This window comes from Macaca thibetana, chromosome 19 (assembly GCF_024542745.1).
Source record: "Macaca thibetana thibetana isolate TM-01 chromosome 19, ASM2454274v1, whole genome shotgun sequence".
Lineage (NCBI taxonomy): Eukaryota > Metazoa > Chordata > Mammalia > Primates > Cercopithecidae > Macaca > Macaca thibetana.
Genome location: NC_065596.1, coordinates 46,683,046 through 46,708,870, shown reverse-complemented (window position 1 = coordinate 46,708,870; position 25,825 = coordinate 46,683,046). Strand labels below are relative to the sequence as shown.

The 25,825-nt window shown below is 46.7% G+C and overlaps 1 protein-coding gene and 1 long non-coding RNA gene across 6 annotated transcripts in view; one reads left to right on the top strand and one right to left on the bottom strand.

The window, feature by feature from the left end:
* Positions 1 to 25,825, bottom strand: part of LOC126941812 (uncharacterized) — a 215,212-nt gene that overhangs the window by 107,027 nt on the left and 82,360 nt on the right. Inside the window, exon 2 of the long non-coding RNA XR_007721433.1 lies at positions 13,473 to 13,585. This is a non-coding gene — a long non-coding RNA (uncharacterized LOC126941812). The remainder of the gene's footprint in view (positions 1 to 13,472; positions 13,586 to 25,825) is intronic.
* Positions 3,441 to 25,459, top strand: CEACAM1 (CEA cell adhesion molecule 1). Of its 5 annotated transcripts, XM_050768461.1 has the most exons (9): positions 3,441 to 3,643; positions 4,519 to 4,878; positions 10,104 to 10,382; positions 10,784 to 11,038; positions 13,391 to 13,678; positions 20,227 to 20,353; positions 21,084 to 21,136; positions 21,778 to 21,809; positions 23,550 to 25,459. In XM_050768461.1, the coding sequence occupies exons 1-9, from the start codon at positions 3,580 to 3,582 to the stop codon at positions 23,667 to 23,669; spliced, it is 1,578 nt and encodes a 525-aa protein (XP_050624418.1). In that variant the 5' UTR covers positions 3,441 to 3,579; the 3' UTR covers positions 23,670 to 25,459. The 5 variants fall into 5 exon arrangements, with proteins under 5 accessions (XP_050624418.1, XP_050624422.1, XP_050624420.1 ...); XM_050768463.1 differs by lacking the exon at positions 13,391 to 13,678 and having other exon boundaries at positions 3,461 to 3,643; XM_050768462.1 differs by lacking the exon at positions 21,084 to 21,136 and having other exon boundaries at positions 3,461 to 3,643; positions 23,550 to 23,669.

Here is a 25,825-nt window from a genome sequence, read left to right as displayed (position 1 = left end):
AGCTATTCTATCTGTCTTTATTTTTTGTTAATGTATTTCAATAGTTCTTACTGGGGACCATTCCCTGACCTGCTTCCAGGGGAATCTGACAATCTGGAGACCTTTTTAGGAACTTGAACTAAGTAGAAAAAAACTTCTTTTTTTTTTTTATTTATTTTTTAAGACTGAGTTTCACTCTGGTCGCCTAGGCTGGAACGCGATGGCACAATCTTGGCTCACTGCAACCTCCGCCTCCTGGGTTCAAGCGATTCTCCTGCCTCAGCCTCCAGAGTAGCTGGGATTACAGGTGCCTGCCACCATGCCCAGCTAATTTTTGTATTTTTAGTAGAGATGAGGTTTCACCATGTTGGCCAGGCTGGTCTTGAACTCCTAACCTCAGGTGATCCACCTGCCTCGGCCTCCCAAAGCGCTGGGATTACAGACGTGAGCCACTGCACCCAGCCAATATCCTCATTTTATTTGCTGAGTTGCTTTGTTAAAGTGTGAGTTGCCTGCCATGAACGAATGAAGAGACATTTGAAGCACCTGCCGGCATGACGATGCACACCACCTTCTCTCTCCCCCTGTCCTGTGCCCTCAGGCCCTCTTCACCCAGGCCCAGGTGGCCCCATCCAGTGGCCTCCACAAATAGATTCCTCCTCAAGCTGGCCCACAGGCCTTCCTTCCAGCAAGTGACTCACCTGCAACCTCTTCCACACAACTGAGCTAGCGGTTCTCAGTCCTTCTCTGAGGTCCCCCAGGAAGGGTGATGATCTCATGTAGGTTCACTCGCATTAGGTGACACATTCTCACAAACAAACTGGTCTGTGCACTAAAGCACACAGCCACAGCTCCTGAGGATGTTTTGCCATTGCCATGTGTTGTTTGTCATGAGATGAGAGGTAAGAAAACAACATTTCACATCATGATTTAGCTCTAAATGACTTTTTTAATTGTATTTTTTAATTGACACCTAATCATTGTACATATTTATGGGTCCATAGCGAATTGATACATATAAGGTATAGTGATCAGGTCAGGGTGATTAGCATATTCATCATCTCAAACATTTAGCATTTCGTTGTGTTGGGAACATTCAATATCCTCTTTCTAGCTACTTGGAACTATATATTATTGTTAACTATAGTCAGGCCGGTTGCGGTGGGTCACACCTATAATCTCAGCACTTTGGAAGGCCAAGACAGGAGGACTGCTTGAGCCCAGGAGTTCGAGACCCGCCTGACCAACATAATGAGATCAGTCTCTACAAAAAAATCAAAACACTTGGCTGGGCATGGTGGCTCATGCCTGTAATCCTAGCACTTTGGGAGGCCTAGGTGGGAGGATCACTTGAGCTCAGGAGTTCAAGGCCAGCCTTGGCAACATAGTGAGATCCTGTCTCTTTATTTAAATAAAAAAAAAAAAATTGAAAAATAAAACAAAAAATTAGCCAGGCGTGGTGGCGTGCACCTATAGTTCCAGCTACATGGGAGACTGAGGCAGGAGTATCACTTGATTGCAGGGGGTTGAGGCTGCAGTGTACTCCAGACCCTGTCTCAAAAAAAAAAAAAAAAAATCTATAGTCATCCTACAGTGGTATAGAACATTAGAACTTATTCCTCCTCCTATCTAGCTGTTTTTTTTTTTTTTTAAAGACGGAGTCTCACTCTGTCGCCAGGCTGGAATGCAACAGCGCAATCTCGGCTCACTGCAACCTCTGCCTCCCAGGTTCAAATGATTCTCCTGCCTCAGCCTCCCAAGTAGCTGGGATTACAGGCGCCCGCCACCACGCCTGGCTAATTTGTTGTACTTTTAGTACAAATGAGGTTTCACCATGCTGGCCAGGATGGTCTCTATCTCTTGACCTCATGATCCACCTGCCTCGGCCTCCTAAAGTTCTGGGATTACAGGCGTGAGGCACCGTGCCCGGCCTATCTAGGTGTAATTTTATATCCTTTAACACATCTTTCCCTGTCCCTCCCTTCCTCTACCCTTCCCAGCCTCTGGTATCCTCTGTTCTACCTTTTCCTTCCATGAGATCAACTGGTTTTAGGTTCCATATATTAGTAAGAACATGTGGTGTTTAACTTTCTGTTCCTAGCCCAGTTCCATTCATGTTGCCACACGTGACAAGATTTCATTCTCAAGCCCCCAAAGACACCTCACTGGGCCTTTGTTTTTTTGTTTTGTTTTGTTTTTGTTTTTGTTTTTGTTTTTGTTTTTTAAACCTCTGGGACAGATGGCTCCTTCTGAGGCAGCCCATCCCCCTGGTGGACAGTTCTCTCGAATCTTGACAGAAGTCCTCTGGACAACTCATGTCCTCTCCCTGGGCTCATCCTGCACTGCATGGAGCTGGGCAGCCTGGGGACCCTTAATGAACAGGACCTGGCGTGAGCTGACCTTGAAGCCTGGAGGTCAGAGCCCACGTCTGCCCACAGGTCAGGGCCAGCTCACATCATGTGGACCCTGGTCAGCCTCCCTGGGGTGGCCCTTGACAAGGCTGCAGGTCTCATCTTGCCCTCCAGGGGGAGACATTGCACACAGACAAAACTCAGGAAACAGATTCCCCTGGTCATGAGCCGGGCTTTGCTAAGGAGGCGAAGGTAGAGCCCACTTTCCATCCCTTGCTCCAAAACACCCTTCCTGGCCCTCCCATGTACCTGCTCTGTCCCTTCCTGGGTCCTCTGAGGACCCTGTTCTGTGAGGGGTCCCTGTGCAGCTCCCCATTCCCTCCTAGTACCACCCGTGGGGAAGGTGCGGTGACCACAAGACAATCAGCCTCGCAGAGGACAGAGACCACCCAGGATGGTCAGGGAGAACATGGACAGGCCCTGAGCCTCAGCTCAGCCAACAGACACAGAGAGGGAGGGTCCCCTGAAGCCTTCCCCAAGGACAGTAGAGCCCAGAGCCACCCAGAGTCATCACAGTCCTCTCTTCCCAGGACCCACAGGACACCTCCCCCTCCATATCCAGGAGCTGCAGCTCCACCTGAGACCCCTGGGCCTGGGTCTCTGTCCCTGGGTCAGAGGCCAGGCTGGTGACACTAGAGACAGAAGGCTGGTCCCTCCCCAGTCATACCCCAGTGAGCCCCTTTCTATCCCCCAGAGCCACCTCTGTCACCTTCCTGCTGGGTGTCTTCCTACCTTCCCAGAGCGCTGGAGAGCATGGGGAAACCTGGAAGCTCACTGTGTTGCAAAGAAAATAATTACCACATTTGGATATGCCAGGGTTTTCTGTGTGCTGCTGACAGGCCCATAGCCAGGACACAATAGAGGTCAGTGCTGGAGATGGGGGATCCTCCTCCCCTGATGAGGACAGAGGTCCCGTCAGCCTTGATTCTCAAAGTGTGGTCTGGGAAACCAAAATGTAGACAGAAAGAAAAGAGAAAGTAAGGACAAAGGGGCAGGAACGAAGAAACAGAGCCTCCTGGGCAAACCCCGCCCCAGCACACATCATCAGACAAAGCTCCCGGCCCCAGGGAGGAGGCTCAGCAGAGAGGGTAGAAAACAGCAGAGCTGACAGTCACAGCAGCCCTGCGTGAAGCGTTCCTGGAGCCCAAGCTCTCCTCCACAGGTGAAGACAGGGCCAGTAGCAGACACCATGGGGCACCTCTCAACCCCACTTCACAGAGTGCGTGTCCCCTGGCAGGGGCTTCTGCTCACAGGTGAGGGGAAGACTCCCTGGGAAGGGGTGGAAGGAGGGTGCACAGAGAACGGCTAGGGTCCCCTGGGGAGGATGGGGCTCTGCAAGGGGAGAGAGGGCTTCTCTTGGAGCCAAATAGAAGAAAAGCCATGAAAGAGGGATAGAGATCATAAAAGGAAAGTCTGTGATCTGAAACTGTTAGTGAAGAAACGATCTCCCATTTTTTACCTTTTCCAAGTGAATCATCAATGAGCAATAAATTTCAAAAACAGATGACAATAATCACAATTTAAGTCAGTGTGACAATTAAGGAAAACATTTTAAAAGGGGCATTAAACAGAGCCCTGAGCCACCAACCTCAGATATTGGCAATAAACCCCAGGACGTGAAGGGCCCTGGCAATGCTCAGGAACTCATCCACAGGAGTCTGCAGCCTGTCCCAGGCACTGGGGTGCAGCCAACATCACACAAATCCCTGCCGTCACAGAGCTCACACTCTCATGAGTGGGGAAGACAGACACGCAAAGAGATCTAGAATGTGAGGTCAGGGGTAGACAAGAGCCCTGGAGGGAACAGAGCAGAAAAAGGTCAGAAAGAGAAGACCCAGGGTCTCTAGGGGAGATGTCAGGGAAAGGATCTCCCAAGAACACCCTGATGTAAGCAGGATCTGAGGGCAGTGGGGAGGGAGCCATGCAGATCCCTGGGGAAGAGCATTCCAGGGAAATGACAAGGTCAGAGGCACTAAGGGAATGGGAGTCACACTGCTGTCCTTGACCCAGTAGGACAGACACACTCCAAGGTGGAGGGGTGAAGAGACCTGGTCAGGACCCGGGGCCCCGTTTTTCCACCCTAATGCATAGGTCCCAATATTGACCGATGCTCTCTCCTCTCTCCTAGCCTCACTTCTAACCTTCTGGAACCCACCTACCACTGCCCAGCTCACTATTGAATCCAGGCCGTTCAATGTCGCAGAGGGGAAGGAGGTTCTTCTACTCGCCCACAATCTGCCCCAGAATCTTATTGGCTACAACTGGTACAAAGGGGAAAGAGTGGATGCCAAACGTCTAATTGTAGCATATGTAATAAGAACTCAACAAACTACCCCAGGGCCCGCACACAGCGGTCGAGAGACAGTATACTCCAATGCATCCCTGCTGATCCAGAACGTCACCCAGAATGACACAGGATCCTACACCCTACAAGTCATAAAGGAAGATCTTGTGAATGAAGAAGCAACTGGCCAGTTCCGGGTATATCGTGAGTGATTCCCCATGACCTCTGGGGTTAGTTCTACTTCACACACATGGGATTGTCAGGCCTGGGTTGTGCCTGTGTCCCCCTCTGCATTACACTCCACGTTAAGGTTTGAGCATTTAGTGCAGGACACACACTAAGGGATAGACACCAAAATATCAAATTTCTTACTCCAGAGTCCTGATTCTACAGACACTTGCTTCAGAGGAAGGACAGTCTGATGTGGGTAACTTATCGAGGGGAGACCAGTCTCAGTGTAGCCCCCTGGAACCCTCCTGGTGAACATGTCCCTAAGAAAGACCCAGTAGGACTCAGTCAGGGTCTGGCCTGAGGGGCCTTCTGGGATCCTCACAGACAAGCTCAGCCCTGGGAATCCTCTGCTCCAACACACTATCCCAAGGTTCTCGACTCCTGGTGACCCTGAGAAGCCTGGGCCAGTGCTAGATTGTGGCCTCCTGGGCCAGGCTGACTGGGAACAAGAATTTGAGTTATCCAAGGGCTGTGGCTCCTAGAGCTGGTAACCAGCCAGGGTTCAGGCACTAGAGCCTCATTTGGGCAAGGACGGAGCCTCATCCTTCACCTTAGTCTCGGCCTGGAGAGGACAGATGCACAAGCTCCCCAGGCCATCAGCCAACTGCCCTGGGGGCTTAGGAGATGCCATAGGAAGTGCAGCATCCCCAGGAGGAGGAACAGAGGAGACAGGATGCTCCTGAAAGCTCCTTGTCCACCAGGGATCAGGCTGAGAGGCACTCTCACAGAATCCAACAATAATAGATGCTGTGACCGGGCGCAGTGGCTCATGCCTGTAATCCCAGCACTTTGGGAGGCCGAGGCAGACGGACTATGAGGTCAGGAGTTCAAGACCAGCCTGACCAACATGGTGAAACCCCATCTCTACTAAAAATACAAAAAAATTAGCCGGGCATGGTGGCGCACGCCTGTAATCCCAGCTACTCAGGAGGCTGAGGCAGGAGAATCGCTTGAACCTGGAAGGCGGAGGTTGCAGTGAGCTGAGATCACACCACTGCACCCTAGCCTGGGTGACAGATCGAGACTCTGTCTCAAAAAAAAAAAAAAAAAAAAAAGATTGTTTATTTGGGCAGCTCCCCTATGCCGAGCTGAGGTCAAATAATTACAAATATTTTAACGTTAATTTACAGACACAAGACAAGCCAAAACCTTTAACCATTTATACTGTTTTTCTGAGGTCTGAGGGGAAACTGAGCCACGTGGCAATAAATACAGTCACTATATCAAGGTCACACAGACCATAACTGGCAAATCAGTTACAGGAGATGTGTCTTCAACCACAGCCTCAACTTCTCCTCTACTCCAGGGGCCGTATTTGGCATCTGTGGACCCCAATACCAGAGTTGGTTCAGTTCCTTTCTTCTTAGGCATCTGCAGCCCAGAGGGGAGATCCTGGTCTGGGGAGTGAGATCAAATGGAGAATTAACCAAGTTTTATTCTGGAACTTATTCAACAATTAGAGTCAGTGTCGGAAATGTCCAGGCCTGGGCCAGGCGTGGGGGCTCACACCTGTAATCCCAGCACTTTGGGATGCCAAGATGGGCAGATCACTTGAGGTCAGGAGTTCAAGACCAGCCTGGCCAACATGGTGAAACCCCATCTCTACTAAAAATACAAAAAAATACTAGCCGGGCGTGGTGGTGCGTGCCTGTAATCCCAGTTACTTGGGAGGCTAAGGTGGGAGAATCGCGTGAACCCAGGAGGCAGAGGTTGCAGTGAGCCAAGATCGTGCCACTGTGCTCCAGCCTGGGAGACAGAGCAAGACTCTATCTTTTTTTTTTTTTTTTTTTTTGAGACAGAATCTCGCTCTGTCACCCGGGCTGGAGTGTAGTGGTGCAACCTCAGCTCACTGCAAGCTCCGCCTCCCAGGTTCACACCATTCTCCTACCTCAACCTCTGGAGTAGCTGGGACTACAGGCGCGGGCCACCGCGCCCGCCTAATATTTTTGTATTTTATTAGTAAAGACAGGGTTTCACTGTGTTAGCCAGGATGGTCTGGATCTCCTGACCTCGTGATTCACCCACCTCAGCCTCCCAAAGTGCTGGGATTACAGGTGTCAGCCACCGTGCCCAGCCAAGACTCTATCTCAAAAAAAAAAAAAAAAAAAAAAAAGTTCAGGCCTATCCCCTCAGACCCACGCCTCTGCTCCCTGGACTTGAAATCCCGTGTTTCCTGATGTGTTGGTGTCACTCCCACAGGAGGATAAAGGAAAGGACTTTGCTTTCTCTCCCCACTCACACCCTGCACCAGCCAGGGCCCAACAAGAAATACACACTCGCTCAGTAGTTCTCTCATGAATGAATGAATGATTGAATGATCCATAACCTCTTTAGAAACTGGATCTGGTTGCAGAATCCTGGGAGGTTCTTGCCATGCCTGCTCCCCATCCTTCCAGGGACTGAGACCCATGTTCCATCCCCTGACCATCTGCCCCTAAAGCCACCCCAAGTACCACATTTCATGTGACTCTCTGGGGCTGCTCGGCTGTGGGAAGGTTTTCAGGGCTCCCTGGTCTTGATTCTGGGACACCAGAGGCTCCTGGTTGCTGGGGTCTCTGAGGTCACTGTAGCCCCCACTGCTCACTATCATGGGCATCTCTGACTCTCTCTCTCTGCTCCTCCATGTCCTCATTTTCCTCTTCTTTTATCCCAGCTGAACTGCACCATTTCCTCCAACCTTAGGCCTTTCCCAGACACTCCCTCTTACAAGGCTGACTGTCCTGTTCCCTTCCTGCTCACACTGTGGCCAGGCCCACCTCCCAGGCAGTAGGAAAGGCACAGAAAACAACCCGGAGCAGCCGTCCCTGCCAGATCCATCACAAGCCACTGTCCCCAGCTCACCAGGAGAACGAGCTTCCACTGTGTTCCCATCCAGGGCTCTTTCCCTCAGTGAGGCCAACATGAGTCCCGGAACAGGCCACAGGACAGGGACGAGCGACTCCTCCGTGCACTCTCTACACTGACTCACCAGGGGATCAGAGGCAGAAGGACAGGTCTGCAGTCCCCAAAGCCCATGGGCTCATTTCACCCATTTGACTCCCAACTCCATCCCTGTCCTGCTGTGGGCTCACATCCTCTACTGGTTCCTGGGACCTTCCCCAGGTGGAGCTGTCCAGGCAGGTGCTGTCTGATGGGTTTGCTGCCCATTCCATATACATCTGTGTCCTCATGATGACACCATTGTCATAAGGTGGGATCTCTCGGACAGGCAGATGCATTAGCCACTAGTGTCTCACTTAGACTCTGCCCAATTTGGATGAATTTGGTCAAACTCTAGTTGTGTTTCCTGAGGTTGAGAGAAAAGGAAGAAAGTATTTCACACGACTGTTTTGGGTTCCTCTTCTTTTTACCTGAATTTCCACAGGAATTTGTAACATAGAACTCTTTCTAAATTTACTAACATAACATACATCACTTCTCCTCATATGGCATCGTTTCTCTCTTAATGCAATTGAGAACCCTCAGATATCCTTTCTGACAAGTTCTGTCTTCCTAACAGGACCCAGGAGTTCCTTCTACCCAGGGAGTCACTGATTTCAAACTGACTTCAGCATCTTTCTTTGATCATAACATGATCCTATCAGACTTCAGAGCTTGGTTTAAGAGTTTATCATGCTCTCTAGAGAAATATTCCTCTTAGTAGTTGGTGTTAGATCCAGAGTATTAATAACAATTTTCACAAATGGAATAATCTAACTTCTCAAATTTATATCCCAGATCTACCAAACACACACAGTCCATGAGGGTCAGATTTTCAGCAAGTTCATGCTCCTTCCATTCCACTAGTCAGTTATTCTGCATTTGCAAAAAACCCACATATTTCAGAAAAGATCCACAGTGCTGTCACCTGCCCTTTTCAGGGGAAGAAGGGACATTAAAAACCAAAGTCAAGGAACATAGTTATGCTGTTAAATCCAGGCAGCTCCTGCCTGTCACCCTCACTCTTTTCTAGATCATTCCTTGGACTCTGCTCTATCTTTAGGAGTCACTGGCTCAAGTCAGTCATCATTAAACACCTGGGAAAAACTGCCCCACCTTGTGGTTCCACTGCCTGACGACTGAGCTGACCTTCAGGCTTGCCCCTGGTGTTCCCTGTGTTATTTCTGCTGAAACATAGAGTCCCAGGCCAGGCTGCACAGTATCCTCAGGGTTTAAGGACAATGGGAAGTCCCATCATTACCCATCTCTAGGATGTCCTTAGACAGGGAAGCTGCAGAGAAAACACACCTAGTGGGGCAAAGTAGGACTGTGAAGCTGGAAGGGAGCCAGCACCTGCACGTTCCAGGTGAGGACCCACAGGTGGGCCAGGCAGTCGTCAGCCAGTCAGGGAAAGACCAGAAGTGGTGGGGGCTATGAGTCCCAGTCCTGGGTCTGTCCACGACCCAACACTGCTGCTCAGTTCACACTTGAGAAAGTCTGTGCTTCTCTCACACAAAGCAGGCGGCCTCATAGTCTCTGAGCCCTCAGATCATCGTGCATCTGTCTTGTGAAACACACACTTGCCAGGCTTTTAAAGACTCAGGTTGGCTGAGAGGTGGGGAGATGCCAACTCTGAAAAATGCCTGGCCGGAATCCCAGCACTTTGGGAGGCCGAGGCAGGCAGATCACGAGGTCAGGAGATCGAGACCATCCTGGCTAACGGTGAAACCCCATCTCTATCAAAAATACAAAAAATTAGCCGGGCATGGTGGCACACACCTGTAGACCCAGTTACTCAGGAGGCTGAGGCAGGAGAATCACTTGAACCCAGGAGGAAGAGGTTGCAGTGAGCCAAGATCGTGCCACTGTACCCCAGCCTCAGCAGCAAAGCGAGACTCTGCCTCAAAAAAAAAAGAAAGAAAGAAAAATGCCCAGCCAGGCACGGTGGCTCACACTTGTAATCCCAGCGCTTTGGGAGGCCGAGTCAGGCAGATTGCCAGAGCTCAGGAGTTCGAGACCAGTCTGGGCAACACAGTGAAAGCCCGTTGGGCATGGTGGCATGTGCCTGTAATCCCAGTTACTTGGGAGGCTGAGGCAGGAGAATTGCTTGAACCCAGGAGGTGGAGGTTGCACTGAGCCGAGATCACACCACTGCACTCCAGCCTGGGCAACAGAGCAAGGCTCCATCTCCAAAAAAAAAAAAGAGAGAGAAAAGAAAAATGCCTGTGGAGGAATCAAAGGTGCCACACAGGGCAATCTTCTCTCTGTTATCTGTACAGCGGAGCTGCCCAAGCCCAACATCACCATCAACAACTCCAACCCCGTGGAGGACAAGGATGCTGTGACCTTCACCTGTGAATCTGAGGCTCAGGACACAACCTACCTGTGGTGGGTAAACAATCAGAGCCTCCCGGTCAGTTCCAGGCTACAGCTCTCCAATGGCAATAAGACCCTCACTCTACTCAGTGTCTTAAGGAATGACACAGGACCCTATGAGTGTGAAATACAGAACCCAGTGAGTGCCAACCACAGTGACCCAGTCACCTTGAATGTCACCTGTGAGTATTTTCTGTTCCTCTGTGGCCCAGGCCGCCAGCCCAAATCCACGCACCCAGAGGCCGGGCCTCTCAGTCCCTCTCAGGTCTAAGGACGCAGACCCTTAACTCTAGACACCCAGGCTGGCCATGACTTCCTGTCCCAAGCAAACCTGGGCAGTCCCAGCCTGGACCAAGAATAGGAGGGGAGGGGCTGCTCCTGTCCTGGGAGGCTCAGGGTCTGCAGCCTGTGATGGAAGAAACAGGTGAATGTCTCAGACCCAGACTCAGTGGACACAGCGGAGGTTTGGTTGGGACTTCAGGGTTGTGACTTGGTAGAGAGGAACACTGTGGCCCTTCTCCAGACCAGGAGCTTCCCCTTCCCTCTGATGACATCACCTGTGGCTTTATTTTATTTGCTCCAGATGGCCCGGATACCCCCACCATTTCCCCTTCAGACACCTATTACCGTCCAGGGGCAAACCTCAGCCTCTCCTGCTCTGCGGCCTCTAACCCACCTGCACAATATTCCTGGCTTATTAATGGAACATTCCAGCAAAGCACACAAGAGCTGTTTATCCCCAACATCACTGTGAATAATAGTGGATCCTATACCTGCCACGCCAATAACTCAGTCACTGGCCGCAACAGGACCACAGTCAAGATGATCATAGTCTCTGGTAAGTAATCCCCGGGGCATCGACACTAAGCTCTGGGGTACAAGCTCTCTGGTTTTCAAATAGGAGCGGAGAAGAAATTTTCTTTTCCAGCCTGTATCCAACGGGCAAAACAAGTCCAAATTCTCCCCTGAACCCTCTCAATTCATCTCTGCCGACTCTCTTCCCTTTGTTTTTCTGATTTCTCACAGCTGAACTTAGGTCCAGCCTGGAATGTGGGGAGGGGGTTCTCTCAGTCCCAGAAAGCCCCATGTAGCAGGAGGGGCTCCACAGATGGGAAAGCAGAAAGGGTCCTCAAGGTCAAGTTGCTTCTGTCACTGACATGTCCCTCTCTGTAACTTCTTGGCCTTCTTTTACCTACTCCATGAGACATAAGGAATATGTGAGGTTTTAAAACAGGTTCACATTAGTTTTCCCTAAATGAGAGAAGGAAATGCCCTTCATCAGTGATGAGCAGCTCAGACTTTGCTCCCTGCTCTACTCCCAGCTTGCCCGGTGATTGGCTCTGCCCTGACTCCATGTGGGGTAGGACGCAGGTGTGTGGGGAAGGTGGCCAGGTGGCCTGTTGTGAATCCAGCTAAATCAAAATGGCAGTCAATGGCTGGGTGTGGTGGCTCATGCTTGCAATCCCAGCACTTCGGAAGGCCGAGTAGGAGGATCACCTGACATTAGGAGTTCGAGACCAGCCTGACCAACATGGCAAAACTCCATCTCTACTAAAAATATTTAAAAAAAAAAAAAATTAACCAGGCATGGTTGTACGTGCCTGTAATCCCAGTCACTAGGGAGGCTGAGGCACAAGAATCACTTCAACCTGGGAGGCAGAGGTTGCAGTGAGCCGAGATGGCGCCACTGCACTCCAGCCTGGACAACAGAGAGACTCTGTCTCAAAAAAAAAAAAAGAAAAAAAAGGCTGGGCGCGGTGGCTCAAGCCTGTAATCCCAGCACTTTGGGAGGCCGAGACGGGCGGATCACCAGGTCAGGAGATCGAGACCATCCTGGCTAACAGGGTGAAACCCCGTCTCTACTAAAAAATACAAAAAAACTAGGTGGGCGAGTGGCGGGCGCCTGTAGTCCCAGCTACTCAGGAGGCTGAGGCAGGAGAATGGCGTGAACCCGGGAGGCGGAGCTTGCAGTGAGCTGAGATCTGGCCACTGCACTCCAGCCTGGGCGACAGAGCAAGACTCTGTCTCAAAAAAAAAAAAAAAAAAATCAGTCAACACCTGATCCTCTCCTGGGTCAGGCTGCCTCCCTGAGCTTGTCCTGGCTCTGAAGTCACCAGCTGTATAAGGCTGTGGGCACAGCATGTGGGATAGCACAGAACACAGCAAGTGACCCACACTTGGAGAAATCCAGAGATTCAGCCACAGGGGCTCTGCATTGGAGAGAATGGGCAATGCCAAACAGTGTGTATTTGTAGAGAAGGTAAGAATATCAGCCTTTTGTTAACACTGTGCCTACTCTCTAGGAATCTCCTTCACTGTCATATTCTATCCACAGACCAGGAAGTAAAACTCCTCTTTACAGTGAGAAATCCTTTGGATTGGAACTTCTCCAGATACTAAGGTCGTGAAGACTGGATGGGCCAACTTCATTCTCTAAAAAATTATTTAATGAAAAAACACACTACCTTCCCTTTTTATGTAAAGTGACAGTCACAGGAAGGAGGCCTGATCACAGAAAGCTCCAGGAAAGGGTCACACAAAAGTCAGTGGGAGGCCGGGCACGGTGGCTCATGCCTGTAACCCCAGCACTTTGGGAGGCTGAGGTGGGTGGATCACAAGGTCAGGAGATCGAGACCATCCTGGCTGACACAGTGAAACCTGGTCTCTACTAAAAACACAAAAAATTATCTGGGTGTGGTGGCAGGCGCCTGTAGTCCCAGCTACTCGGTAGGCTGATGCAGGAGAATGGCGTGAACCCGAAAGGCGGAGTTTGCAGTGAGCCAAGATCATGCCACTGCACTCCAGCCTGGGCGACAGAGCAAGGCTCTGTCTCAAAAAAAAAAGAAAAAAAAAAAAAAGTCAGTGGGCAAAACATTCTACCTGATGATGTTACTCGGTCTGCACACTGAGAAGAGGATTCCAAGTGGGGATACAGAGATACCTAGAGGGTCACTCTGAGACAATCTGGGGTCAGAAGGGAAGTGTAGCCCTCTCCTTACAGATCATCACCTGAACAAAGACACTTGACCTTCTGCAGAGGGTCAGGGCTATCCCCTGGTTGGTCACCTTTGCACAGCTCACTGTGGGACCTGAGAGCTGGCTAAGATCTCAGGGAAAGGAGCATAGCCCCAGGCCCCAGGCCCCAACCCTGTTCTCAGGAGGTTATCTCAGATACTCTGTTTGTCCACAGAACAAAGTCTAGTAGTAGCACAGCCCCAAATCAAAGCCAGCAAGACCACAGTCACAGAAGATAAGGATTCTGTGAACCTGACCTGCTCCACAAATGACACTGGAATCTCCATCAGTTGGTTCTTCAAGGACCAGAGTCTCCCGTCCTCAGAGAGGATGAAGCTTTCCCAGGACAATGCCACCCTCAGCATAAACCCTGTCAAGAGAGAGGATGCTGGGAATTATTCGTGTGAGGTCTTCAACCTAATCAGTAAGAACCGAAGCGACCCCATCTTGCTCATCGTAAACTGTAAGTGACTCCTCACCCCTTCCTATATGTCCCTGGAGGATTACTCTGCCAATGGTGTGCAAAATGGATAAAACTCACATAAGGCAGAATCTCAATGAAGAGACCATTATAGCAAACAGAATTGCAAAGTGGTTAAGAGCTTAGGCTCTGAATCAAATATACTTAGTTTTTTTGTTTTTTGTTTTTTGTTTTTCGTTTTTTTGGTTGGTTGGATTTTTTTGTTTATTTTGTTGTTTTGAGACGGGGTCTTGATGTGTCACCCAGGCTGGAGTGCTGTGGTGTGATCAAAGCTCACTCCAGCCTCAATCCCCTGGGCTCAAGCAATCCTGCCACTTCAGCCTCCAGAGTAGCTGGGACTACAGGTGTGCACCACCATGCCTGGCTAATTTTTTAAATTTTTTTGTAGAGATGGGGTTTCACTGTGTTGCCCAGGCTGGTCTCAATCTCCTAGTCTCAGCCTCTGCCTCCCAAAGTGCTGGGATTACTGGAATGAGCCACTGTGCCCACCCTGTATTTAACTATTCTAAGTACCTCTCATACAGATGGAAGCATGCAATATTTGTCCTTTTGTGTCTGGCTTACTTCATTTAGCATAATGTCTTCAAGGTCCATCTATGTTGTAGAATGTATCAGAATTTCATTCTTTTTGGAGACCAAATACTATTACGCTGTGTAGATAGATATATCACATTTTGCTTATCCATTCATCCATCTATGGACAGTTAGGTTGCTTCCACCTTTTGGCTATTATGAATAATGCTATTACACACATGGGTATACAAACATCTGTTCAAATCCCTGCTTTCAGTTCTTTTGAACAGATACGCAGAAGTGGAACTGCTGGATCAAATGGTAATTCTGGTTAATTTTGAAGAACCATCATACCATTTTCCACAGTGGCTATACCATTTCACATTCCCACCAGTAATGCACTAGAGTTCCAATTTCTCTACATCCTCAAAAATATTTGTTGTTTTTTGGTTTTGTTTTGTTTTGTTTTGTTTTTTATAAGGGCCATCCTAATGGTTGTAAGGTGGTATATCATTGGAGTTTTGATTTGCACTTCCCTAATGATTAGCAATATTTAGCATCTTTTCATGTGCTTATTGGCCATTTATCTTCTTTGGAGAAATGTTTATTCAAGTTCTTTGCCCATGTTTTAATTAGGTTGTTTGGGGATTTTTTGTTGAGTTGCAGTAGTTCTTTATATATTTTGGATATTAATCTCTTATCAGATACGTGATTCTCAAATATTTTCTCCCATTCTATAAGAGGTCTTTTCACTTTTGTGATAATGTGCTTTGATGCACAAAAGCTTTTAATTTTCATGAAGTTCAGTTTCTCTATTTCTTCTTTCGTTGCCTATGCTTTTGGTGTCATAGCCAAGAAATCATTGCCAAATTCAAAGTTCCAAAGTTTTCACTCTGTCTTCCAAGAGCTTTATAGTTTTAGCTCTTACATTTGGGTCTTTTATGCATTTTGAATTAATTTTTACATATGGTGTTACATAAAGGTTCAATTTCATTCTTTTGCAGGGATATCCAGTTTCTTCAATGCCATTTGTTGAAAAGACTATCCTTTCCCCATTGAATGAACTTGGCACCCTTGTCAAAAACCATTTGGCTATGTATGCAAACATTTCTTTCTGGGCTCTATATTTTATTCCACTGGTTTCTATTTCTTTTTGCCAGTACCATACTGTTTTGATTACTGTAGCTTTTGGGTTTTGTTTGTTTGTTGTGTTGTTGTTGTGTGGGGTTTTTTCATTTAGTTTCGTTGCTTTTCTTTGTAGAGGTGGGGTTTCACCATGTTGCCAAGGCTGGTCTCAAACTCCTGAGCTCAAGCAATACACCCACCTCCACCTCCCAAAGTGCTAAGTTTATGGGCATGATGATTACCGTAACTTTGTAAAAAATTTTGAAACCAGGAAGTATGAGCCCTTCAACTTTGTTCTTTTTCAAGATTGCTTTGACTATTCATGGTCCCTTCAGAGTCTATATAAATTTTAGAATGAATTTTTCTATTTCTGCAAAAAATATTACTGGAATTTTGATAGAGATTGCACTGAATCTGTAGATCACTTTGGGTAGTACTGTCATCTTAACAATATTAAGTCTTCTAATCCATGAAAATGGGATGTCTTTTCCATTTATGTCTTATTTAATTTCTTTTGGCAATGTTTTGTATTTTCAGGGTACAAATCTTTCACCTCTTTGGTTAAGTTTATTTCTAAGTATTTTTAAAGCTCTTATAAACATAATTTTTTTCATAATTTTCCTTTGAATTGTTCATTGTTAGTATACAAAAATACAACTGATTTTTGTTTGTTGATTTTGTATACTGCCACTTGGCTGAATTTATTATTCTAATAGTTTTTTTGTGGGATCTCTAGGGTTTTCTATATATAAGTTAGTGTATTCTGCAAACAGGTATAATTGTACTTCTTTCCAATCTAGATGCTTTTTTTTTCTTGGTTAATTGTTCTGTCTAGGTCTTCCAATACTACATTGAATAGAAGTGGCAAAAGCAGGCATCCTTGTCTTATTCTTGATCTTAAAGGAAAAGTTTTCAATCTTTCACCACTGACTATGATGGTAGCTGGGGGTTTTCACGTGTAGCATTTATTATGTTGAGAATTTCCTTCTATTCCTAGTTCAGTGTTTTTTAGCATGAAAGAATGTTGAATTTTGTCAAATGCTTTTATCGACTCATTTTCATTACTGCTTATAGGTCTATTCGGATTTTCTATTTATTCATGATTCTATCATGGCAGGTTTTGTGTTTCTAGGAATTTGTTCATTTCATCCAGGTAATCCAATCTGTTGGCATTCAATTACTCATAGTACTCTTATAATCCTTATTATTTCTGCAGAATTAGTAGTAATGTTTCACTTTCATTTCTGACTTTAGTAATATGAATCTTCTTTCTTTCTTAGTCAATCTAGTTACAAGTTGTCAATTATAATGGTCATTTTTGAAGAACAACTTTTTTTTTTTTTTTTTTTGGTTTGAGACAGGTTTTCACTGTCACCGAGGCTGATCATGGCTCACCGCAGCCTTAACTTCCCAGGTTCAAGCAATCCTCCTGCCTCAGCCTCCTGGGTAGCTGAAACTACAGACACACACCACCACCCCCAGCTAATTTTTGTAATTTTTTGTAGAGACAGGGTTTCACCATCTTGCCCAGCTGGTCTCAAATTCCTGAGCTTAAGTGATACACCTGCCTCAGCCTCCCAAATTGCTGGGATTACAGTCGTGCACCACTGTACCTGGCCTACAGTTATGAATTTCTTTCTTGCACAAGATTTTTAACTACTCTGAGCCTCAGATTCCTCAACCGAAAATTGCACTGAGAATGCCTGCTCCATAGTATTGCAAGGCTTTTGGGTTTTTGTTTTGTTTTTGAGACAGGGTCTCACTCTGTCACCCAGACTGGAGTGCAGTGGTGCAAACACAGCTCACTGCAGCTTCAACCTCCTGGGCTCAAGCAATTCCCCCACCTTAGCCTCCTAAGTAGTACATGCTATCACACCTGGCTAATTTATTTTTATTTTTGTTTTCAAAGAGACAGAATCTCACCATGTTACCCAGGCTGGACTCAAATTCCTGGGCTCAAGCAATCCTCCCATCTCAGTTTCCCAAAGTGCTGGGATTAGAGGTGTGAGCCACCACGCCTGGCCTCTTAGTGTTATTTTAAAGATTTAATGTAATAATAAACCTTCAGCAAAACACCACGCACAGAGGAAATGTTTCATAAATGTTAGCTGCTATTACTACTGCTATTATCATTAGCCTTGAAATCAGGTAGTCCTAGAGTCAAATCTCAGATCCACCTCTCACTAGCCATCTGACTTTAGGTAAGCTTTTCACCACTCTAAGCTTCCATTTTTTCATATTTAAAATGGAAATGATGTCTACCTGACAGCACCATTTTATGGATCAAATGAGATACACGTAAAGCATTTAGCAGCACAGGGCCTGGCACACAGGAAGTGCCCCACAAAAGTAGCTAACATAGCATTAATCACCAGCCTGGGCCGGGCGCGGTGGCTCAAGCCTGTAATCCCAGCACTTTGGGAGGCCGAGACGGGCGGATCACGAGGTCAGGAGATCGAGACCATCCTGGTTAATACGGTGAAACCCCGTCTCTACTAAAAAGTACAAAAAACTAGCTGCGCGAGGTGGCGGGCGCCTGTAGTCCCAGCTACTTGGGAGGCTGAGGCAGGAGAATGGCATGAACCCGGGAGGCGGAGCTTGCAGTGAGCTGAGATCTGGCCACTGCACTCCAGCCTGGGCGACAGAGTGAGACTCCGTCTCAAAAAAAAAAAAAAAAAAAAAAAAAAAAAAAAATCACCAGCCTGAGTTGACTGGTGAGGGTTAAGCCCCAAATAGTTGCAACAGATATAAAGGAGAAATAGGCTGGACACAGTGGCTCACATCTGTAATCCCAACACTTGGAAGACCAAGGCTGGAGGATCTCTTGAGCCCAAGAGTCTAAGACCAGCCTGGGCAATATAGTGGAATCCTATCTCTACAAAAATTATTTTTCTAAATTAGCCAGGTGGGTGGGCGTGGTGGCTCACGCCTGTAATCCCAACACTTTGGGAAGGCGAGGCAGGCGGGTCACCTGAGGTTGGGAGTTCAAGACCAGCCTAACCTACATGGAGAACTCCCATCTCTACTAAAAATACAAAATTAGCTGGGCGTGGTGGCACGTGCCTGTAATCCCAGCTACTCAGGAGGCTGAGGCAGAAGAATCGCTTGAATCTGGGAGGCAGAGGTTGCAGTGAGCCGAGATCACGCCATTGCACTCTAGCCTGGGCAACAAGAGTGAAACTCGGTCTCAAAAAAGAAAAGAAAGAAAGAAAAAGAATTAGCCAGGTGTGGTGGCATGTGCTTGTTGTCCCAGCTATTGAGGAGACTGAGGTGGGAGGATCACTTGATCCCAAAAGGCTACAATGAGCCATGATTGTGCCACTGCACTCCAGCCTGGGTGACAGAGTGAGAACCTGCCTCAAAAAAAAAGAGAAGAAGAAATAGATGCAAAAGATATTATTTGTATATTTATTTTATATATATAGGGGGAGAAGCATTATACAAGAAACCCACCGGGACATGGCTATGATCAAATATGGGAAAGGGGAAAAAAAGGAATTAAAGCAGAGTCTCAAGCCTGGTATGTCAGTTTCCATCTACCTAGATACACTGAAGATGAGATTAAACATACGAGATAATTAACTGGGGAAATGCCTGTGAGAGAAAGTGAGGCGAGAGTGAGAGGAACCTCAGACCATGATGCAGATCTGATTCCTGTGGAAGAGAAAGAAAGGCAGGAAGTTTTAGATTGCAGTGCAGTTTTTTTTGTTTGTTTGTTTTTTGTTGTTTTTTTGAGACAAAGCCTCACTCTGTCACCCAGGCTTGAGTGCAGTGGTGTGATCTCGGCTTACTGCAACCTCCGCCCCCCGAGTTCAAGCGATTCTCCTGCCTCAGCTTCCTAAGTAGCTGGAATTACAGGAACCTGCCACCACCCCCGGCGAATTTTTGTATTTTTAGTAGAGATGGGGTTTCACCATCTTGACCAGGGTGGTCTTGAACTCCTGACCTCGTGATCCACCCGCCTCGGCCTCCCAAAGTGCTGGGATTACGGGCGTGAGCCATGGCACCCGGCCTGCAGTGAAGTTCTAAGAGCATTTCTGCAAGGCTGACAGGGAGTCCTCCAGCCATTCACACTTCACAGTAAAACAGTCACGAAGAACTGGGCTTGCTTTCATACCCCTGCTGGGAGCCAGTGGGAAGCCAGTTCTCTATGCAAAAGAGGTGGTGAATTCAGAATGCACAGACTGTCACAACTGAGACACTGAGAAAAAGATGCAACCACAAAAAAGGTGGAAAGTTCTAATCATATACAAAATAGCAATCAGCCTTTCTCACATTTCAAAGCCTTAAAAATGTCTGAGTGTAGAAAGGCCAGGGTGGAATTGACAGAAGAGAGATCATCAACCTAGAAACATGGTGACTGGGGCTGGGCGCAGTGGCTCATGCCTATAATCCAAGCACTTTGGGAGGCCGAGGCAGGTGGATCACAAGGTCGGGAGTTCAAGACCAGCCTGGCCAAGACGGTGAAACCCCGTCCCTATTAAAAAAATACAAAAATTAGCCAGGCTTGGTGGCACATGCCTGTAGTCCCAGCTACTTGGAAGGCTTAGGCAGGAGAATCACTTGAACCCGGGAGGCAGAGGTTACAGTGAGCCAAGATCTCCAGCTGCACTCCAGCCAGGGTGACAGAGCAAGACTCCATCTCAAAAAAAAAAAGAAGAAGAAGAAAAGAAAAGAAAAGAAAAGAAAAGAAAAGAAAAAAAGAAACATGGTGATTGAAAAAAAAAAAATTGCAAGGATATAGTTAGCTAATCACTTTCCAGCAACTTTCCTACAACGAAACTGTATTCCTTGAAGGAACTATTAGAAACTACTTCATTCTGAGAGTTGTTTCCCAGCCCCCACTGTAAAATAATTTCACCTTCATTTCTTCTCTTTTCTTTCCATGACAGATAATAATCCAGCACAAGAAAATATCCTCCCAGCTGGGGCCATTGCTGGCATTGTGATTGGACTGGCCCTGGTTGTTCTGATAGTAGCAGCCCTGGCATATTTTCTGCATTTTAGGAAGAGTGGCAGGTATGATGGCCTTTCCTCTTGTTCTGTTTCCTCCAAGGCTGACTGCCATGCTTGGGAGAGGGAAAGAATTTCTTTGCCTGTCTCTGGGCCTGGATCTCATTCTCCTCCCACTAAACTCCTGCTTCTTGGCACTAATTCCCACAGGTTTCCTCTTCCCTGGTCTTCGTGCTCCCTATCTCCCATTATCTCCTGGACAAGGCTATTCCAATCCCCATCTAATCTAGAGGAAGAGACTCAAGTATGTTTCTCTGTCCCCTAGTCAGGGAAAGCAAGGTCTAAGAAGGAAAACAAATGAAAAAAATGGAAGAAGCAGCAGGAGAAAGCAAGTCACATGTTCTGTTGACCACAGCAGGAAGAGGAGGGAGAAATAGCATAGGAAGAGAACCTAAGAGAAAGCAAAAACAACTAAAGTCCTTTTGAACAATAAATAGAGAAGAAGAAAAAAAAAAAAGTATCTACCCTGGAAAACAAAATGGGAAAGGTTTTAAGGATAGGAGTAGGCACAGAAGCAGATGATAAACAATGAAATGAAATGTGAACATCCAGCAAACAGGAAAAGATTAAACACTAGAAGGGACTGTAGTTAGACTAAGGAATGAGGCCCTCAGAAGAAAGGCAGTATGAACATCAAGGACTCCAAGGAATTACCTGCTCACAGTGTCCTTCCTAACTCAAAGAACAAAGATCCTGTGCTTGGGAATAGCAGTCACAGTGTCTGATATTTATTTAGGGCAACCGACCAGCGTGATCTCACAGAGCACAAACCCTCAGTCTCCAACCACAGTAAGTAAAGCCACTTACCCAGTGAGAACTGGTATGTTCCACCACGTGCCCTCCCCTGGCAGGGAATCCTGGATTCCCAAACCACTCCCTCCCTTGTGAATTGTCACAGAAAGGATCTCTATTTCCCAACCCTAAGTGGCATAGGTCTTCCCACCCTTCCTAGCCACAGGAGTTCCCTGAGACACATCTGAGGAGAGAGGCTCACTCTGCCTTGGCCAGGCAGGCCTGAGGAAGATCCCGTGTTTCCAGGAGCCATTTCCTCAGCCTTACTCCTTCCACCTCCTGCCTCTATTACGGATGTGGGCACTCTCCCTTGGTGAGACTTTCCTTGTCTTGTGGGTGCTGTGGGTGCTGCCCCTCCTTGCCACTGGAGCATGTTGGTGAGAAATACATCTGGGCAAAAATCAAGGCCTTGTGAACTGGTAGAACTCTTCAGAAGTGGATTGTGGCCTCCTGTGGCTCTGCCCCTGCCCCCTCTCTGGTACTAACGTGCTGGGTCTGGACCATACACTCTGAGGGAAGCAAATTCCTTAACTAATCCTTAATCTCCCCACCCTCCAACTGCCACCCCCTTCAGCTAGAATCACCTTAAGTCAGCTTTGCATTTCCATGGATTGCTAACTCTTCTTTTGCTTTTCCAGCTCAGGACCACTCCAACGACCCACCTAACAAGGTAAGCATATCCGGTTTTCATGGGCTTATTTTCTCATGGAAATGACTCTGTAGAGAATTGGTTATTCCTGAAGACACAATGTAACATCAAGTTTGGGTTAATGTTCCTCAGTGCAACAACAAAGAAATATTTGTAATCACTCCCATGAGTCTACCTTGCAGCAAGAATGTGCATTTTGGAATTATTCCCATCCTGTGTCTGAATACTGGATGTTACTCTTAGTAGCTCTGTGACCCTTGTCAAGTAACCTAACCTCTTTGATCCTCAGCTTTGTCATCTGTAAAATGGGCATTCTGCCTACTTCAAAGAGAAGTTGAAGGGATTAAACAAGATAACCTACATAGAGCACCCAGCACAATGGCCTACAAAAGGAAAGCACTGAATCATTCTCACTCCCCTACCTTCAGTCTGATCCTGCTCTTACAGTCAAAACGATAATTTCAATTTTAATAGATCTGAGATCCTGTTTTTTATAATAATTGTATAGAATTTTCCATTATATGGCCGGGCGTGGTGGCTCACACCTGTAATTCCAGCACTTTGGGAGGCAGATCACGAGGTCAGGAGATCGAGACCATCCTGGCTAACATGGTGAAACGCCGTCTCTACTAAAAATACAAAAAATTAGCCAGGAGTGGTGGCGGGTGCCTGTAGTCCCAGCTACTCGGGAGGCTGAGGCAGGAGAATGGTGTGAACCCGGGAGGTGGAGCTTGCAGTGAGCTGAGATCCAGCCACTGCACTCCAGCCTGGGCGACAGAGAGAGACTCCATCTCAAAAAAAAACAAGAAAAAAAGAATTTTTCATTTTCATTTTACCTTTTCTATAGAGCAAACACACATACTGAAAAATGCTAAATCACAATTATACTTTCACAATGTATGAACTTTCACAAGTTGAACACACCTAGGTAAGCAGCACCCAAATCATGAAATACTACACGACCTCCCCTTAAAAAGAAACCCTTCCAGCCAGGCACAGTGGCTCACACCTGTAATCCCAGCAGTCTGCGAGGCCAAGGCAGGTGGATCACTTGAAGTCAGGAGTTCTAAACCAGCCTGGCCAACATGGTGAAACCTTGTCTCTACTAAAAATATAAAAAAATTAGCTGGGCATAGTGGTGGATGCCTATAATCCCAGCTACTTGGGAGGCTGAGACAGGAGAATCGCTTGAACCTGGGAGGTGGAGCTTGCAGCAAACTGAGATCATGCCATTGCACTCCAGCCTGGGCGACAGAACGAGACTCCGTCTCAAAAAAAAAAAAAGAAAGAAACTCTACCAGTCACTTCCCTCCAAAGAGCCAAAGAGTAACCACTATCCTGACTTCTAATGCTCCAGATTAGTTTTGCTTGGTTTTGTTCTTACATAAAGGAGAAATATAACATATCCTTATATGTTCTTCAACATTGTTGGCTTCAACATTGTTCTTCAACATTGTTGGCTTCAACATTGTTGGCTTCTTCAACATTGCTTTGTGAGACTCATCCATATTGTTGTATGTATTTGTGGTTTACTGGTTCTCATTGCTGCATTATCCTATTCCATTGCATATATACCATAATTTCTCTCTTCTAATGATCATTCATCAGGAGGTCAGCAAGCAGAGAATGGGTAACAACAAAAGCCCTTCTCCAGAGCTAAAATTTCAAAATGGTAACAGCTTGTGGTGCTGAATCACACCAGGCAAGGTGAGGCCCTGCCCTGTGTCACCGACTTAACTGATCATTACTTGTGCTTTTCAGATGAATGAAGTTACTTATTCTACCCTGAACTTTGAAGCCCAGCAACCCACAAAACCAACTTCAGCCTCCTCATCCCCAACAGCCACAGAAATAATTTATTCAGAAGTAAAAAAGAAGTAACGAAACCTGTCCTGCTCACCGCAGTGCTGATGTCTTTCAAGTCTCCCACCCTCATCATTGGAGATTCCTTTCCCCTGTAGCGGTAGAGGGGTGGAGACAGAAAGAATTTTCTGCTACTCTTTCTTCCTAATAGGCACCTCCAGACTGCCTGGTCACAGCCCCTCCCTCAGTGTCAATAGATGAAAAGGTACATTGGGAGCCTGTAGGAAACCCAACTTTCTTGTCATTGAAATTTGGCAAAGCTGACTTTGGGAAAGAGTGGCCAAAACTTCCCCTCCCTTTCCCTTTTCCCCACCTGGACTTGTTTTAAACTTGCCTGTTCAGAGCACTCATTCCTTCCCACCTCAGTCCGGTCCTATCACTCTAATTCGGATCTGCCATAGCCTTGAGGTTATGTCCCTTTCCATTAAGTACATGTGCCAGAAAACAAGAGAGAGAGAAAGGCAATCATGCCTTCTCCTATTTCTCCAAAGCCTTGTGTGAACTCACCAAACACAAGAAAATCAAATATATAACCAATAGTGAAATTCCACACCCTTGTCCACTGTCAGGGTTGTCTACCTGTAGGATCAGGGTCTAAGCACCTTGGTGCTTAGCTAGAATACCACCTAGTCCTTCTGGCAAGCCTGTCTTCAGAGAATCCACTGGAAGCAACTAGGAAAATCACTTGCCAAAATCCAAGGCAATTTCTGATGGAAAATGCAAAAGCACAGATATGTTTTAATATCTTTATGGGCAGTATTCAAAGCAGTGCTGAGAGGGAGGGGTTATAGCTTTAGGAGGGAACCAGCTTCTGATAAACAATCTGCTAGGAACTTGGGAAAGGAATCAGAGAGCTGCCCTTCAGCGATTATTTAAATTATTGTTAAAGAATACACAATTTGGGGTATTGGGATTCTTCTTTTCTCTGAGACATTCCACCATTTTAATTTTTGTAACTGCTTATTTATGTGAAAAGGGTTATTTTTACTTAGCTTAACTATGTAAGCCAATCCGATTGCCTTAGGTGAAAGAAACCACCAAAATCCCTCAGGTCCCTTGGTCAGAAGCCTCTCAAGGTTTTTTTGTCAGAGGCTCCAAATAGAAAATAAGAAAAGGTTTTCTTCACTCATGGCTAGAGCTAGATTTCACTCGGTTTCTAGGCACCTCAGACCAATCATCAACTACCATTCTGTTCCAAGTTTGCACCTGTGCATTTTCTGTCTGCCCCCACTCACTTTCTCAGGAAACCTTGGCCTCTGCTAAGGTGTATTTGGTCCTTGAGAAGTGGGAACACCCTACAGGGACACTATCAGTCGTGCTGGTGGCATTGTTTACAACTAGAAAGCTGCACTGGTGCTGATGCCCCTTGAGGAAACAGGGCTGTGAGGAGGAGGATTGTAACTTAGGCCTAGCCTTTTTTAACAGCCTCTGAAATTTATCTTTTCTCCTATGGGGTCTATAAATGTATCTTATAATAAAAAGGAAGGACAGGAGGAAGACAGGCAAAAGTACTTCTCACCCAGTCTTCTACACCGATGGAATCTCTTTGGGGCTAAGAGAAAGGTTTTATTCTATATTGCCTACCTGATCTCATGTTAGGCCTAAGAGGCTTTTTCCAAGAGGATTAGCTTGGAGTTCTCTATACTCAGGTACCTCTTTCAGGGTTTTCTAACCCTGATACGGACTGTGCATACTTTCCCTCATCCATGCTATGCTGCATTATTTAATTTTTCCTGGCTAAGACCATGTCTGAATTATATATGAAAATTGTTCTATGTTTTTATAATAAAAATAATATATCAGACATCAACATACTGCCTCATGGTTGATACTACCTTAGACAATGTTTTTCTCTACAGGCAGAATAAACAAATTGTTCAATGGGGAGTCAGAGTAAAACTATTTCTTTTTTTTTCGTTTTTGAAATAGAGTCTTGCTCTGTCACCCAGGCTGGAGTGCAGTGGCACTATCTCAGCTCACTGCAACCTCCACTTTCCTGGTTCAAGCAATCCCCCATCTCAGCCTCCCCAAGTAGCTGGGATTACAGGTGCATGCCACCATGCCCAGCTAATTTTTTTGTATTTTTAGTAGAGACGGGTTTCACCATGTTCGCCAGACTGGTTTCAAACTCCTGACCTCAGGCAATCCGCCCACCTTGGCCTCCCAAAGTGCTG